The sequence below is a fragment of the Rhinopithecus bieti genome, unplaced genomic scaffold (genome assembly GCF_001698545.2).
Source record: "Rhinopithecus bieti isolate Rb0 unplaced genomic scaffold, ASM169854v2 scaffold_7438, whole genome shotgun sequence".
Taxonomy (NCBI): domain Eukaryota; kingdom Metazoa; phylum Chordata; class Mammalia; order Primates; family Cercopithecidae; genus Rhinopithecus; species Rhinopithecus bieti.
The window spans coordinates 415,561-430,119 of record NW_016805589.1 but is presented as its reverse complement, the minus strand read 5'-3'; the positions used below and the strand labels follow the sequence as shown (position 1 = coordinate 430,119).

The window sequence follows — 14,559 nt, the reverse complement described above, 5'->3', positions numbered from 1 at the left end:
TTAATTATTATAGCTTTATCATGAGTTTTGTTATCTAAGAAGTAAGTTCTCCAGTTTTTTAAAAGTAGACTTTAATTTTTAGAATGGTTTTAGGTTCACAGCAAATATGAGAGTAAAGTACAGAGATTTCATATGTACCCCTGTTCCCACACAAGCACAGCCTCATCCATTATCAACATCCTCCACCAGAGTGGTTCATTTACTACAGCTAATGAATCTACATTGGCACATCATTATAACCTGGAGTCCGTAGTTTACATTAGGGCTCACTCTTGGTGCTGTATATTCTATGGCTTTGGACAAATTAAAAATGATGTGTATTCACCTTTATAGTGTCATACAAAGTAGTTTCACTGCCCTAAAAATCCCCTGTGCTACACTTATTTATACCTCCCTCCCTCCCCTAGAACCCAATGTAAATGGATTTTTTTACGCCACAGTGTTGCTTTTTCTAGAGCATCATGTAGTTGAAATCATACGGTATGTAGTCTTTTCAGATTGGCTTCTTTCATTTAGTAATATTCATTTAGATTTCCTCAATGTCTTTTCACGGGTTGGTAGCTCACTTCTTTTTGATGCTGAATAGTATTCTACGGGTTGAATGAACTGCAGTTTGTTTATCCATTCACCTACTAACTGACATCTTGGTTGCTTCCAAGTTTTGGCAATTATGAATGAAACTGCTATAAACGTCCCTGTGCAGGTTTTTGTGTGAACATAAATTTTCAACTCCTTTGGGCAAATACTAAGGAACAAGAGTGCTGGATAACATGGTAAAAGTATATTTTGTTTTTTATCAAGCTGCCAAACTGTCTTCCAAAGTGTCTGTACCATTTTGCATTCCCACCAGCAATGAAAGAGAGCCCCTGTTGCTCTCATTACCAGCATTTGGAACTGTTAGTATCCTAGAGTTTGGTCATTCTAATAGGTGTGTAGTCGTATTTCACTGTTATTTTAATTTACATTTCTCTGTTAATATTAATATATGATGTGGAGAATCTTTTCATATGTTTATTTGCCACCTGTATATCTTCTTTGGTGAGGTGTCTGTTAAGGTCTTTGGCTCATTTTTAAGTTGGGTTCTTGTTGCTCAGTTTCAGTCATTCTTTGTGTATTTTGAATAACAGTCCTTTATCAGATATGTCTTTTGCAAATATTTTCTCCTAGTTTATGTCTTGTCTTTTCATTCTCTTCATAGTATCTTTTGCAGAGCAGAAAGTTTTAATTTTAATGAAGTCCAGCTTATTAACTCTTTCTTCTATGGATCATGACTTTGGTGTAGTATCTCCAGTTTGGTTCCTTTTCATCAAGGTTCCTTTGGTTATTACTGTTTTTGTATTTTCAAATAAACTTAACTTTCAGCTCATTAATTTTCACAAAGAAAGCTGCTGAAATTTTAAGATTTTATTGAATCTATGGAATGACTAAGGGAGAGCTGACATATTCCCAACACTCAGTCTTCCAACTAGTGAACATTGTATACTCCCGTAATTATTTAGATCTTCTTTAAGTTCTCTCAATATTTTAGTTTTCAATGTAGAAGTCTTATAAATATTCAACTAGATTTGTTTATAAATAGCTGCTATTTTTGAAATTATTGTGCATAATATTTAAATTTTTCACTTTTTTGTTGCTGTATAGAAATAGAACTCATGTTTGTATGTTGACCTTGTATCCAGCGGCATTGTTAACTTCATTTGTTAATTCTAGTAGCCTGTAGATTCTTCATGGCTTTCAATGTATACAATCACGTCTACTTAAAAGACATTTTATTTTTTCCCTTTGAATCAGAGTGCCTTTTATTTCTTCTTTGCTTTATTCCGCTGTTTAGAACCTGTGACAGAATACTAAATTGGAGAAGAAAAGACAGGTATCCTTGTTTCATTCTTGATCTCCAGGGGAAAGTTTTTGAAAACTTATCATTCATGATGTTTCCTGTAGGTTTTCAAAGTCACTCCGAAAGTTCCCTTTGATTTTAGTTTGCTAATAATTTTACCACTACTGTGTGTTGAATTTTATTACATGACTTTTTCCTGTATCCATTGAAATAATCATGTTTTTTTATCTTTTAATATGGTAAGTTATAATGATCAATTTTCAAATATTAAACTGCCTCTGTATTCCTAAAATAAACTCCATTTTCCAATAATTATTTCTCTTTTATACATTTTAAATTTTATTTGCTAATATTTTAAAATGAATTTTCCATACCTATTTATAAAAAAAGAATAGTTGGTAATTTTCATTTCTTATAATATCCTATTCAGGTTTGAATATTATAACCTATTCAGATTTATGCTGGCACCGAAATGATTTGGAAAATGTTGTCTATTTTTCTACTCTCTGAAGGAGTTCGTACAAATTAGTGATAATTTTGACATAAATATTGGGGAGAATTCACTGCTGTGAATTTAGAGTGGGGAAGGTTTTTAATGAACAACTTTCATTAATATAGATAGATATGATAATCAGATCTTAATTTTGTCCTTTTTTTTTTTTTTTTTTTTTTTTTTTTGAGACAGAAGTCTCGGCTCTGTCGCCAGCTGGAGTACAGTGGCCGGATCTCAGCTCACTGCAAGCTCCCCCCGCCCCCGGGGTTCACGCCATTCTCCCGCCTCAGCCTCCAGAATTTTGTCCTGTTTTTAAAGGATGGTTTCTGTTTTACATAAATTGTCAAGTTTGTTGGCATAAAATTGTTCATAATACTTCCTTTTTATATTTTAAATGTCTGTAGGTTGGTAGTTTGTTGTTGTTTTTTGAGACGGAGTCTCCCTCTGTACCCCAGGCTGGAGGGTAGTGGCGTGATCTCCACTCACTGCAAGCTCCGCCCCCCCGGGTTCACGCCATTCTCCTGCCTCAGCCTCCCGAGTAGCTGGGACTACAGGCGCCCACCACCATGCCGGGCTAATTTTTTGTATTTTTAGTAGAGATGGGGTTTCACCATGTTAGCCAGGATGGTCTTGATCGCCTGACCTCGTGATCCGCCCGTCTCGGCCTCCCAAAGTGCCGGGATTACAGGCGTGAGCCACCACGCCCGGCCCATAGTTGTGGTTTTTTTTATCCTGATATTGGCAGTTGGTGTTTTCCCTCTTTTTATCTTGATTAGTCAAAGAGTTTTAAATTTTAATCATTGTGGAAACCAACTTTTCACTTCACTGATTTCCTCTGTTGAGTATTTGTCATTTATTTTGTTTCTGCCTATGTGTGTGTGTATAAAATTGTCTTCCATCTTTATTTGCATTTGATTTGCTGTTCTTTTTCTAGCTTCTTGAGATGAAAGCTTAGATTATTGATTTTTAGCCTTGCTTTTCTAACATGTGCGTTTAAGATTTTAAATTTCCCTCTAAGTACTGTTTTGATATGCCAGGTCTTAATTTTTCCCTGTTCAAAATATTTGGAAATTTCTGTTGTGATTTCTTTTTGACTCATGGATTATGCAATTTAATTTTAAAATATTTGGAGATTTCTTATTATATTTTTGTTTCTGGTTTAATTCCACTGTGGTCAAAGAACATACTCCGAGTCGTTTAAATTTCTTTCCCCCCTCGAGACGGAGTTTGCTCTGTCGCCCAGGCTGCAGTGCAGTGGCACGATCTCAGCTCACTGAAACCTCTGCCTCCCGGTTTCGAGCAATTTTCCTGCCTCAGCCGCCCAAGTAGCTGGGATTACAGGTGCCCACCACCATATCCTGGTAATTTTTGTATTTTTAGTAGAGACGGGGTTTCACCATGTTGACCAGGCTGGTTTCAAACTCCTGACGTCGTGATCCGCCCGTCTCTGCCTCCTGAACTGCTGGGATTACAGGTGTGAGCCACTGTGCCCGGTCTCAATTCTTTTTTTAAATATTTGAGGCTTCATTCATGACAAAGAACATGAACAATTTTTATATATCCCACAAGCATGTAAGAAGAATGTGTATGCTCCAGTGTGCTATGTATGTCAATTTATTTGAATATGATGTTCGTGTGGTTCGGATCTTCAATATTTTTTGTATGTGTGTGTTTTTTCTTCTTATTCTAATAGGAATTGAGAGAGTTGTATTAAATCTCCCAGTGTAACTGGGTTTGTCTACTTTGTATTCTGGCAACTTTATATATTTTGTAGTTATCTAATTGGGATATATTCAGGCTTAAAACTAACATATTTCTAGTATATTTACCTCTTTTATTAAAAACTTCTCTTTGTCTCTAGTAATGTATCTTTCCTTAAAGTCTCTTTTGTCTTATGTAAGTATACCTACCTAGATTTATTTTGGCTAGTGTTTATATTATTATATACCTTATCCAATTCTTTAAATCTTCACTCTTTCTGTGTTCACACACACACTTATTTGATAGCACAGAGTTGAGTTTTTCTTTAGTCTGACAATTTTTATTGTTTAATTGGATTATTTAATCCAAATAAAATTAATATAATATCTGATCTCTTTCCATTCATACTTCCATCTAATTATTTTTCTATTTGTCACTACAGTTTAATTTTCTTTTGGATTATTCAAATATTTTAATTTTCTTCCTTCAATTACTGTTTTATTACTTTGAGGATTATCCAAGAAATTACAGCATGCATCTTCAATATACAAGAATCTAACACACATTACTAATTTTACTACTTGCATGATAATGCTTACAGCCTTAACACTTTTTAACTCTATTTATACCTTTGCCTTTTACATTATTGTTATAAATTTAAATTTTATATATAATTTAAATCCTTTAAGAAACTAGTATTAATATTATTGCCTTGTATAATCAATATTCAATCAACATTCATTTACATTGACCTTTCTTTTTTTTTTTTTTTTTTTTTTTTTTTTGAGACGGAGTCTGGCTCTGTCGCCCAGGCTGGAGTGCGGTGGCCGGATCTCAGCTCACTGCAAGCTCCGCCTCCCGGGTTTATGCCATTCTCCTGCCTCAGCCTCCCGAGTATCTGGGACTACAGGCGCCCGCCACCTCGCCCGGCTAGTTTTTTTTTTGTATTCTTTAGTAGAGACAGGGTTTCACCGTATTAGCCAGGGTGGTCTCGATCTCCTGACCTCGTGATCCGCCCGTCTCGGCCTCCCAAAGTGCTGGGATTACAGGCTTGAGCCACCGCGCCCGGCCTACATTGACCTTTCTTATTGCTCTTCATTTATTCCTGCAATTCTGGGATTTCTTTTGGATTGTTTTCCTTCTGCCTAATGCATTTCATTAAAAGTATTTCTCGGCCAGATGCAGTAGCTCACACCTGTAATCCCAACACCTTCAGAGGCCAAGGCGGGCAGATCCCTTGAGGTCAGGAGTTTGAGACCAGCCAGGCTAACATGGTGAAACCCTGTCTCTACTAAAAATAGAAAAATTGGCCAGGCGTGGCGGCACATGTCTGTAATCCCAGATACTCAGGAGGCTGAGATGGGGAGAATAGCTTGAACCCAGGAGGTGGAGATTGCAGTGAGCCGAGATTGTGCCACTGCACTCCAGTCTGGGCAACAGAGTGAGACTCTGTCTCAAAAAAAAAAAAAAAAAGTATTTCTTTTCATGCAGGTATGACTGTCATTAATTCTTAATTTTTGTCTGAAAACTGCATTCATTTTTGAAGGATATGTTTGCTGGCAATAGAATTCTAGCCTGGTAGTAATTTTCTTTCAGGACTTTAAAGATGTCATTCCTTTGTCTTTTGATTTCCTGATTTATGCTGAAAAGTCAACTCTCCATTTCACTGATGCTGCTTTAACAGGAATGTACTATTTCTTATATGGTTGGTTTTAAAATTATCTCTTCAACTTTGGTCTTGAGAAGCTCTCCTATGATATGCATAAGTGGGCTTTGTTTTTATTTAGCCTGTTATTATTTATTTCTTGAATATCTTGAAAGATTAAGGATTTTCACCAACTTTGGAAAATTCTTTATCATTATCTCTTCAAATATTGCTTATTCCTCATTCTTGTTTTCTCTTTTAGTATGTTAGCATTTTTAAAAATTACATTCCATATATCACTAATGTTCTTTTCTCTATTTTTTATTATTTTATTCTCTGTGCTTACATTTGGATGTTAATATTTAATTGACTTGCATCCACTAATCCTGTATTCTTTTATGACTATGACATTAAACCATTTAAATAGTTTTAATTTCAGATAATATAATTTTTCAGTTCTAGAACTAACTTCCACTTTTAAAGTTCAATTCTCCAGTGAAATTATCTCTTTATTTTCTCTATTGTTCTTTATTTTTAACATATTAGTCTTACTTATTTTAACATCATTCAGTTAATTTTAATATCTGAATCATCTATGGGTAATTTTATTGTCTTTTTTTTTCTCTTGGTTTTATTCATGTTATCCAGTTTTTGGTGTGTGTACCTAGGAATTTTTTATTGAATGCTGAATATTTACATAAAAAGCTATCCAAGGTTAAAACACTATCTTCCTCCAACAAGAGTTCACCTTTTCCTCTGTTAACTTGATAGAGTTCTGTCTAAACAAATCATCTCAGCTGAAACAGGCACTGGGTTTTGTCAAGGTTCCAGCTCTCCAGAATTTTCAGCTGAGAACTTGGTATATTCTCCACAGCCCCTCCCCATGGCAGGTCCTAAACTCTAACATTTCTACAAGACTATTAGAAGTTCACTTTGCTTTTCAGAAATTTTCCAATTAGGTTTTTAGGTTTTTTCCCTGGGCTTCCCTGAGTTTGACAAGTGTCCTGAGGGGAAAATTTGGCCATGAACTTGAATCTTCCAGTGGACCCCAAGTTACTCTGTCTCTGACAAAAGCTTTTTGTTTGTTCTCAGACTTAGCATATTTTCTCAGGGTAAAACTCCTGTCAGGAGTCAGTTTTCACCTCCAAGAATTTTGCTTCTCAGGAATCTTGGCCCATTCAGATCTTACTATATTATCTGTTTTCAGTTACTTCAAACAGATAATTTTACATTTTAACCAATTTTTAGAGTTGCTTTCTGCTGCTAGATAATCCATCTACTCTGGAAGCAGAATTTCACTAAATATATGCATAAGTTTTAACCTTAGACTATTCAAAATATATTTTGTAACTTTTGATAGTAAAAGAAGAGGGGATGATTTTGGTTTTGTTTTGTTTTGTTTTGTTTTGTTTTGTTTTGTTTTGAGACAGGGTCTTGCTGGGTCTCCCAGGTTGGAGTGCAGTGGCATGATCGTAGCTCACTACAGCCTCAAACTCTTAGGCTCAGGCGATCTTCCTGCCTCAGCTTCCCAAGTAGCTGGGACTACAGATGTGTCCATGATCAGCTAACTATTTGTTGTGGTTGTTGAAACAGGGTTCTCAGCCGGGCACGGCGGCTCACGCCTGTAATCCTAGCACTTTGGGAGGCCGAGGCAGGCGGATCACGAGGTCAGGAGATCGAGACCATCCTGGCTGACACGGTGAAACCCCATCTCTAATTAAAAAAAAAATACAAAAAATTAGCCAGGCATGGTGGCAGGTGCCTGTAGTCCCAGCTACTCGGGAGGCTGAGGCAGGGGAATGGCATGAACCCTGGAGGTGGAGCTTGCAGTAAGCAGAGATCGCTGGTCTCAAACTCCTGGCCTCAAGCGATCCTCCCCACATGGCCTCCCAAACTGCTGGGATTACAGGCATGAGCCACCATACCCAGCCAAGAAGGGGGGATTCTAAATTGAGATGGGCTACATTGCCTTCAGAATTTCTGTCTCCAAAACAGCGTGTGTTAAATTCATTATATGCTGTGCCTAAAAATAACAATAGCAGAGGAACTGTAAAAGATGCATATATAATAGATTAATTTGAGAAAATACCTGTTGGAATGGGTGTTATTATCAAGATTCTTGGCCTCCATTCTCTAATTTTATTCTGTGACAAGAGAACTGGCCTATTTTCATAAGGTATGCATGTTGTGAAAGTTATTTGGATCATGTTTACAACTAAATTCTAATAATTGAATTTTTAAATGTTGATCTATACTATACCAAAGTCTGGTAGTAGCCCCTAGGTGGTAAGGAATAATTCATGCTTTATGAATACATCCAAGGATGATGTGGGTTTGGGGTGTTTATTTGAACGGTCTCATTTGGGTGATTATATAAATTGGACTTACCCTGCATAAACAACAACAAAAAAAGATTTCGGACTTTCATCATAGTTGGTGAAAACTTCAACCAGATTTCTTACTTGCCATAAATAAAAGCTATTTCATTCCTTTTTTTTTTTTTTTTTTTGAGACAGAGTCTCACTCTGTCGCCCAGGCTGGAGTGCAGTGGTATGATCTCTGTGGCTGGAGGTGCGGCTCACCACAACCTCCACCTCCTGGGTTCAAGGAATTCTCCTGCTTCAGTCACTCCTCTAGCTGGGATTACAGGTGTGCACCACGACACCCAGCTAATTTTTGTGTTTTTTTTAGAGATGGGGTTTCGCCATTTTGCCCAGGCTGGTCTTGAACTCCTGGCCTCAGGCGATCCCCCTGCCTCCCAAACTGCTGGGATTATAGGCATGAGCCACCATGCCCGGCCTCAAAGCTATTTCATTTAAATAGCTAATAATAAATGGAAAGAGACATTAAAGTTGGCTACCACATTTATGTCTTATATATTTGTATGTTATATTCTATTCTCACTTTTATCTCTTCTTCACTTTGATTTTTAAATTGAATAAACGCTAAAAAAAAAAGTTTCAAGAATAACTTGGTCAATTTTCCTTTTTATTTCATTACATGTTTAGAAAAAAAGAGTAATTTATGGAAAAGTGCAAGTAATTTAACTCCAGTAGGATGATACTTGAGATTTAAAAATAAATGTTAGATTATAAAGCAAGTTCTTCAATTGCTCATATTCTGCCAAAAGTAAAATAAAGGTGTCCTATAGTTATATCTATACAACTTTACCTGGTTTACTGGACTTACTGATCACAGCATAAAACAATTATAATTCAGATAAAGTTATTACTGTTCCAGTCTATACAACGACAAAATAATACTTATTTCATGCAATGCAACTTTGGCATGATGGAGAAGTTAAATTAATTCAAAATAACTGAAGTTTACATTAAAGAACAAACAATAATAATTAAGCATTTAAAAATTATTTTTGTAAAGACTGTCCATATCTGCAAAGTAATGTACAATGAAAAACCTGAAATCAACTGATTACCAGATTTAAACATTTAAACAGAATAGCCAAGGTGCAGAAGAAATTTCCTGATTCTTTTTNGAGTGTCGCTGTGTCGCCCAGGCTGGAGTGTAGTGGCCGGATCTCAGCTCACTGCTGCAAGCTCCGCCTCCTGGGTTTACGCCATTCTCCTACCTCAGCCTCCAGAGTAGCTGGGACTACAGGGGCCCGCCACCTCGCCCGGCTAGTTTTTTGTATTTTTTAGTAGAGACGGGGTTTCACCGTGTCAGCCAGGATGGTCTCGATCTCCTGACCTCCCGATCCGCCCGTCTTGGCCTCCCAAAGTGCTGGGATTACAGGCTTGAGCCACCGCGCCTGGCCCGAAATTTCCTGATTCTTTTGAAAGATGGGGAGAAGCTGTAGGAAAACCAAAAAATATATACATATTAAAGTATACTTGCATTTCTATTTATAGGGAGTAAAAGGGAGCACAAGGAGACCTATGATGGTCTCAAGAGTCTTGATTTTGGGGAGAAATTTGGGGCTTATTTCAGATTCTAAGTTTTTTTTTTTTAAGATGATATCAGGCCGTGATTTAACAGTTTTATTTATTGAAAGGTTATGGCAAATTATATGAGATTTTTCTCTTTAATAATTATTTATAAATAAGTTATTTTTACAAAATTTAATATTAGCATTTATGGATCATTACAATGTGCTAGGTAAGTAGCAACCAAATAAACAAAATAATCACTAGACGTATGGTGGTCACGAGAAGAAAAGGACCACTATTTTAGTGTGTTACTAATGTAATGAAGTGCATGTTTATATACAGTTTGTGAAAAACGAGTATACTAAATTTTATACTCATGGCTATTAAGAGGGCTTAGCCTAGTATAGTCAACCAGGAAGGACAAGGTAATTATAAAGTTAAATACAAAAATTTCAAACACTCTGGCCTTGCAAACATTAAGTTACATGGTAAAGACAGGCACAACAAATATTGAGAAATTCAAGAGTTCATATATTCACTTAAATGTTCCATTAAAAAGATGTTAATTTAAGGATTTCATTAAAATATAATTTATTTTTATCCTAATTGAGTAATTTATGGTTACAGAAAGATTAACCACCAATAGATCAAATATAGAGAAAACCCATGCTAAATATCCAGTATAACTAAAAATGTTAAGTGCAATTAATAGCAATAAAAAAGGGACAAATTTAGCTCTATCAGGGACATGCGTAGATTTGAAATTGTGGTATGAATATTTAGATAAGTAGACAATTTTTTAAAATAAAGGCATTGCAATGGGAAGTTTGACAAAACTAATCAACGGTTCACTAAACTAAATACAACACTTAACTGAACACAAAGCTATTCCTGAAGTTGGGGTTTTCCTTAACTTCCCTCCCGGTGTCCTGAACCAAGAGATTAGGAAATATTGGCTTCAGGAACTTGAACTCACCAGTCCCAGAGTCTCCTGTCAGACACACCTCGTACTGGTAGCTCTGGGACAGGGTCTCGGTGCCGCTCACTCCCACCTGATGCCCTGGAAAAGGGCCCTCGGGCACCGAGCAGCGACCCACCACCGAGGCCGCCCTGCTCCCCCTGCACAGCCGCACCGCCACGAACAGGAGCACCGACAAGAGGAAGAGCGACGACACCGAGGCCAACGCCACCACCAGGTAGATGGTGAGCGAGTCGGCCCGGGCCTGGGCCGGGGCCGCCTCGGGGAGAGGCAGGTAGAGCTGGGAGAAGCCGTCCACCAGGAGCACGTGTAGCGTGGCGGTGGCCGAGCGCAGAGGCTCGCCATTGTCCTTCACCAGCACCACTAACCTGTGCTTGGCCGCGTCGCGCTCACTCAGCAGCCGGGCGGTGCGCACCTCGCCATTGTGCGCCCACACGCCGAACAGCCCGGGCTCCGTGGCCTTGAGCAGCTGGTACGACAGCCAGGCGTTCTGACCCGAGTCACCGTCCACCGCCACCACCTTGGTCACCAGGTAGCCCGGCTCGGCCGGCCGGGGCACCAGCTCGGTGCAGGGCGCGGAGCCGTTCTGCAGCGGGTGCAACACGAAGGGCGAGTTGTCGTTGGCGCCCAGCACCAGCACGCGCACCAGCGCCTCGCTGCTCAGCGCCGGGGAGCCGCGGTCTGTGGCGCCCACGCGGAACTCGAACTCCTGCAGGGCCTCGTAGTCCAGCGACCTGCAGGCGAACAGGTGGCCGTTGTCTGCGTTGATGGAGACCAAGGAGGCGAGGGGCAGGTGCGGGTCCTGGGGCGGCAGCAGCAAGTATGTGACTTGGGCGTTGGTACCTGAGTCTCTGTCTGTGGCGCTGACGCTGCCGATGTGCAGGGCGGGGCTGTTGTTCTCGCGGACAAACAGGGTGTAGGAGGTTTGGGTGAAGGTGGGGGCGTTGTCATTGACGTTGGAGACCTGCACGGTTATGCTCTGCTGGGTTTTCAGCCTGGGTGTCCCCAGATCAGTGACGGTGATGGTGATGTTGTACTCGGCTCTGGTCTCTCTGTCCAGTGGTCTCCCTGTTACCAGGGTGTAAAAGTTCTTCAAAGTTGGTTTTAGAACAAACGGCAGATTATCTGGAATGGAGCAAATCGTCTTTCCATTTTCTCCGGAATCTCTATCTCGAATTCGGAAGATAGAGACTACTGTCTCAGGAGCATTTTCTGGGATGGAGCTGGTGAGTGAAGATATGATAAGTTCTGGGGGATTGTCATTCACATCCACCACTTCTATGACTACAGTGCCTTTCCCAGAAAGGCCTCCTCCATCTGTGGCCTCAATTTCTACATGGTAAGATTTATTTTTTTCGAAATCCAATTTTTTTTTCAGTTGTATTTCTCCCGTGACTTCATTTATTGAGAAAGTTTGTCTAATTTCATCTGATGCTTGGAATAAACCATAAGAAACACTCCCGAAGTTTCCAGCATCTACATCTCTAGCTAAGACCCTAACAATTGGAGAGTCTAGGGGGCTGTTTTCCAGGACCTGCACCCCATATGGAGTGTGCACAAACTCAGGAGCATTGTCATTGATGTCCATGATCAGGATTCGAACCATGACAGTGCCAGACCTAGGTGGAGACCCACCATCCAGCGCCACGAGGGTTAAGCTGAACTCAGGTTGCTCCTCTCGATCCAGTGGTTTGTCCTGCACCAAATCTGGGTATTTCTTGCCCTCACTATGATTTCGAGTGAGAATGTGAAAATGAGAATTGGGGCTGATTGTGTATTTTTGGAGACCATTGCTGCCCACATCCAAATCCTCAGCTATTAGCAACGGAAATAGAGTCCCCGGCTGGCTATTTTCTGGTATTTTCAAGAGCACTTCCCTTTCGGGGAATACTGGAGAGTGATCATTTATGTCCTGGATCAATAATTCTCCTTGAAAAAATTGCATGGGCATTTCCAGAAACACTTGGAAATGCAGTACACACGGTTCAATAGGACCACTGAGCTCTTCCCGGTCTAGTTTCTCCCTCAGAAGCAAATCTCCAGTCTGACGATCCAGCTGCAAACGCTGCTTGTCATCATCAGACACCACCCCAGCTGACCAGGCGGCCAGTTCCCCAATTCCCAGGCCCAGATCCTTGGTCAGATGAGCTACAAAGGAGCCGCTCTCTGTTTCCTCCAATACAGAATAACGAATAGGCTTGAGGCGAACCTGAGACAAGAACACCATCAAAATAAAGGCCAACACTTGCCTGTTTGGATGAATTCTCCCTAGCTTCTTCATGTTGGAGTCCAGGTCCTTATATCCAATCCCTTCAGCAACCACAACAAGACTTTAGACATTCAATTCTAAAATCTTGCTTGGAGGAATTGTCACACAGTTGCTTTTAATATTAAATTTGTTTAGTATATCGCTGCCCCAAGCCGTTGATAAACCTGCACTCCTTGCAACGCTTCTTCCGTGTGTTTTTTATTGCGTCTAGGCGACACAAAAGAATACGCGAGCTTTTTAGGGCTCTTTATTCACAACTTAGCCTGCAGCGCCACCCTGCGTCTTGACTGAGAAATTAACAACTTCAAGACAGCGTATTTGGGAAGTTTTCAAATGAAAGCCATTTTAACTGTACAGAATTTTACAAACTTTGTTATTACATTAAACTGCATAATTTAAAAGGTTATTTCATTGCAGTGCATGAACCAGAATAATCATGAGCACAAATCAAGAAGATATCTCAGTCTCCCCACTCCCTTATCAGTGAAATTTCAAAGAACTCCATTTCTTTACATAATCCAAACACAGGAGACAAATTTTTATACACTTCCAATTCAATTCATAATAGTTACATATGTTCCTTTTAAGAATGTGAGAACTTTGTGAAGATGCAAAAGTTTAAGATGTTCTCTATACATGGTCTAAAGGGGAACTACTTTGAAATGATAGGTTCTATTTTCCTACTTTAACGTGCAAATAGTAATACAGGTGAATAAACAGGTATCTTGTTTTGTATCAGGTAATTTACGGTGTGAACCTACACTGAACATAGGAGTAAGGCAAATAGTATTAGAATCACAGATTCTTATAACTAAAAAGGAAATAAAAGATAAAGAAACTGAAACTGAAGCTCAGAGGGTGACAGGACTTGATTATTCTACATGACTATTATGAGGATAATGTCAAGACAAAAGTGAGTAACAGTCACAGAATTTTGTGAAGATAAAGGTTTTAAGCTGAACTTATTTAGTGAGATAGATATAATCTATATTTTATAATGAGTTTGCCTGTTACCACATTCACCTTTTGTATCCCAGATATCTTATTCCTTGACCAGCTAATTTTGGGGGAAACAAGAAGCACTGATTTAAAATATTTTATTCTGTGACCAAAGGGTGACTTAGGCTGTCTCTACTCAGATATGGTGAAGTAAAGAGACGTGTGTATAAAATGGATCCCACCACAGCATGCAACTACTGTGATTACTCTCAAAGAAAGAATGGTACCACTGAGACACAGTTAACCAATTTACTGGTTGCAATTAATATATTGAATGGAGCACCACTTATCTTGCCACATATAAGATTTTCTCCCCTTAAATACCTTGTTATTTTATTTAATTATCCAACTCATATAATGATAATTTATAATTCATGTTAAATGAATTATTTTTAAAGCATGAAATCTGAGGTTTCAGATTCTGATAGTGATAGAAAGTATTAGTAAAAATTATTTTTGAGGGGCGGAGCAAGATGGCCGAATAGGAACAGCTCCAGTCTCCAACTCCCAGCGCGAGCGACACAGAAGACTGGTGATTTCTGCATTTTCAACTGAGGTACTGGGGTCATCTCACTAGGGAGTGCCGGACAATCGGTGCGGGTCAGCTGCTGCAGCCCAACCAGCGAGAGCTGAAGCAGGGCGAGGCATCGCCTCACCTGGAAAGCACAAGGGGGAAGGGAATCCCTGTTCATAGCCAGGAGAACTGAGACACACAACACCTGGATAATCGGGTGACTCCCTCCCCAATA

At 39.3% G+C, this 14,559-nt stretch overlaps 2 protein-coding genes across 2 annotated transcripts in view; both read right to left on the bottom strand.

Moving 5' to 3' along the window:
• Positions 1-14,559, bottom strand: part of LOC108530186 (protocadherin beta-15) — a 172,872-nt gene that overhangs the window by 139,577 nt on the left and 18,736 nt on the right. The window lies entirely within an intron of this gene.
• On the bottom strand, positions 9,785-13,065 carry PCDHB4 (protocadherin beta 4). Its single transcript, XM_017872878.1, has one exon. The coding sequence runs from the start codon at positions 12,821-12,823 to the stop codon at positions 10,433-10,435; it is 2,391 nt and encodes a 796-aa protein (XP_017728367.1). The 5' UTR covers positions 12,824-13,065; the 3' UTR covers positions 9,785-10,432.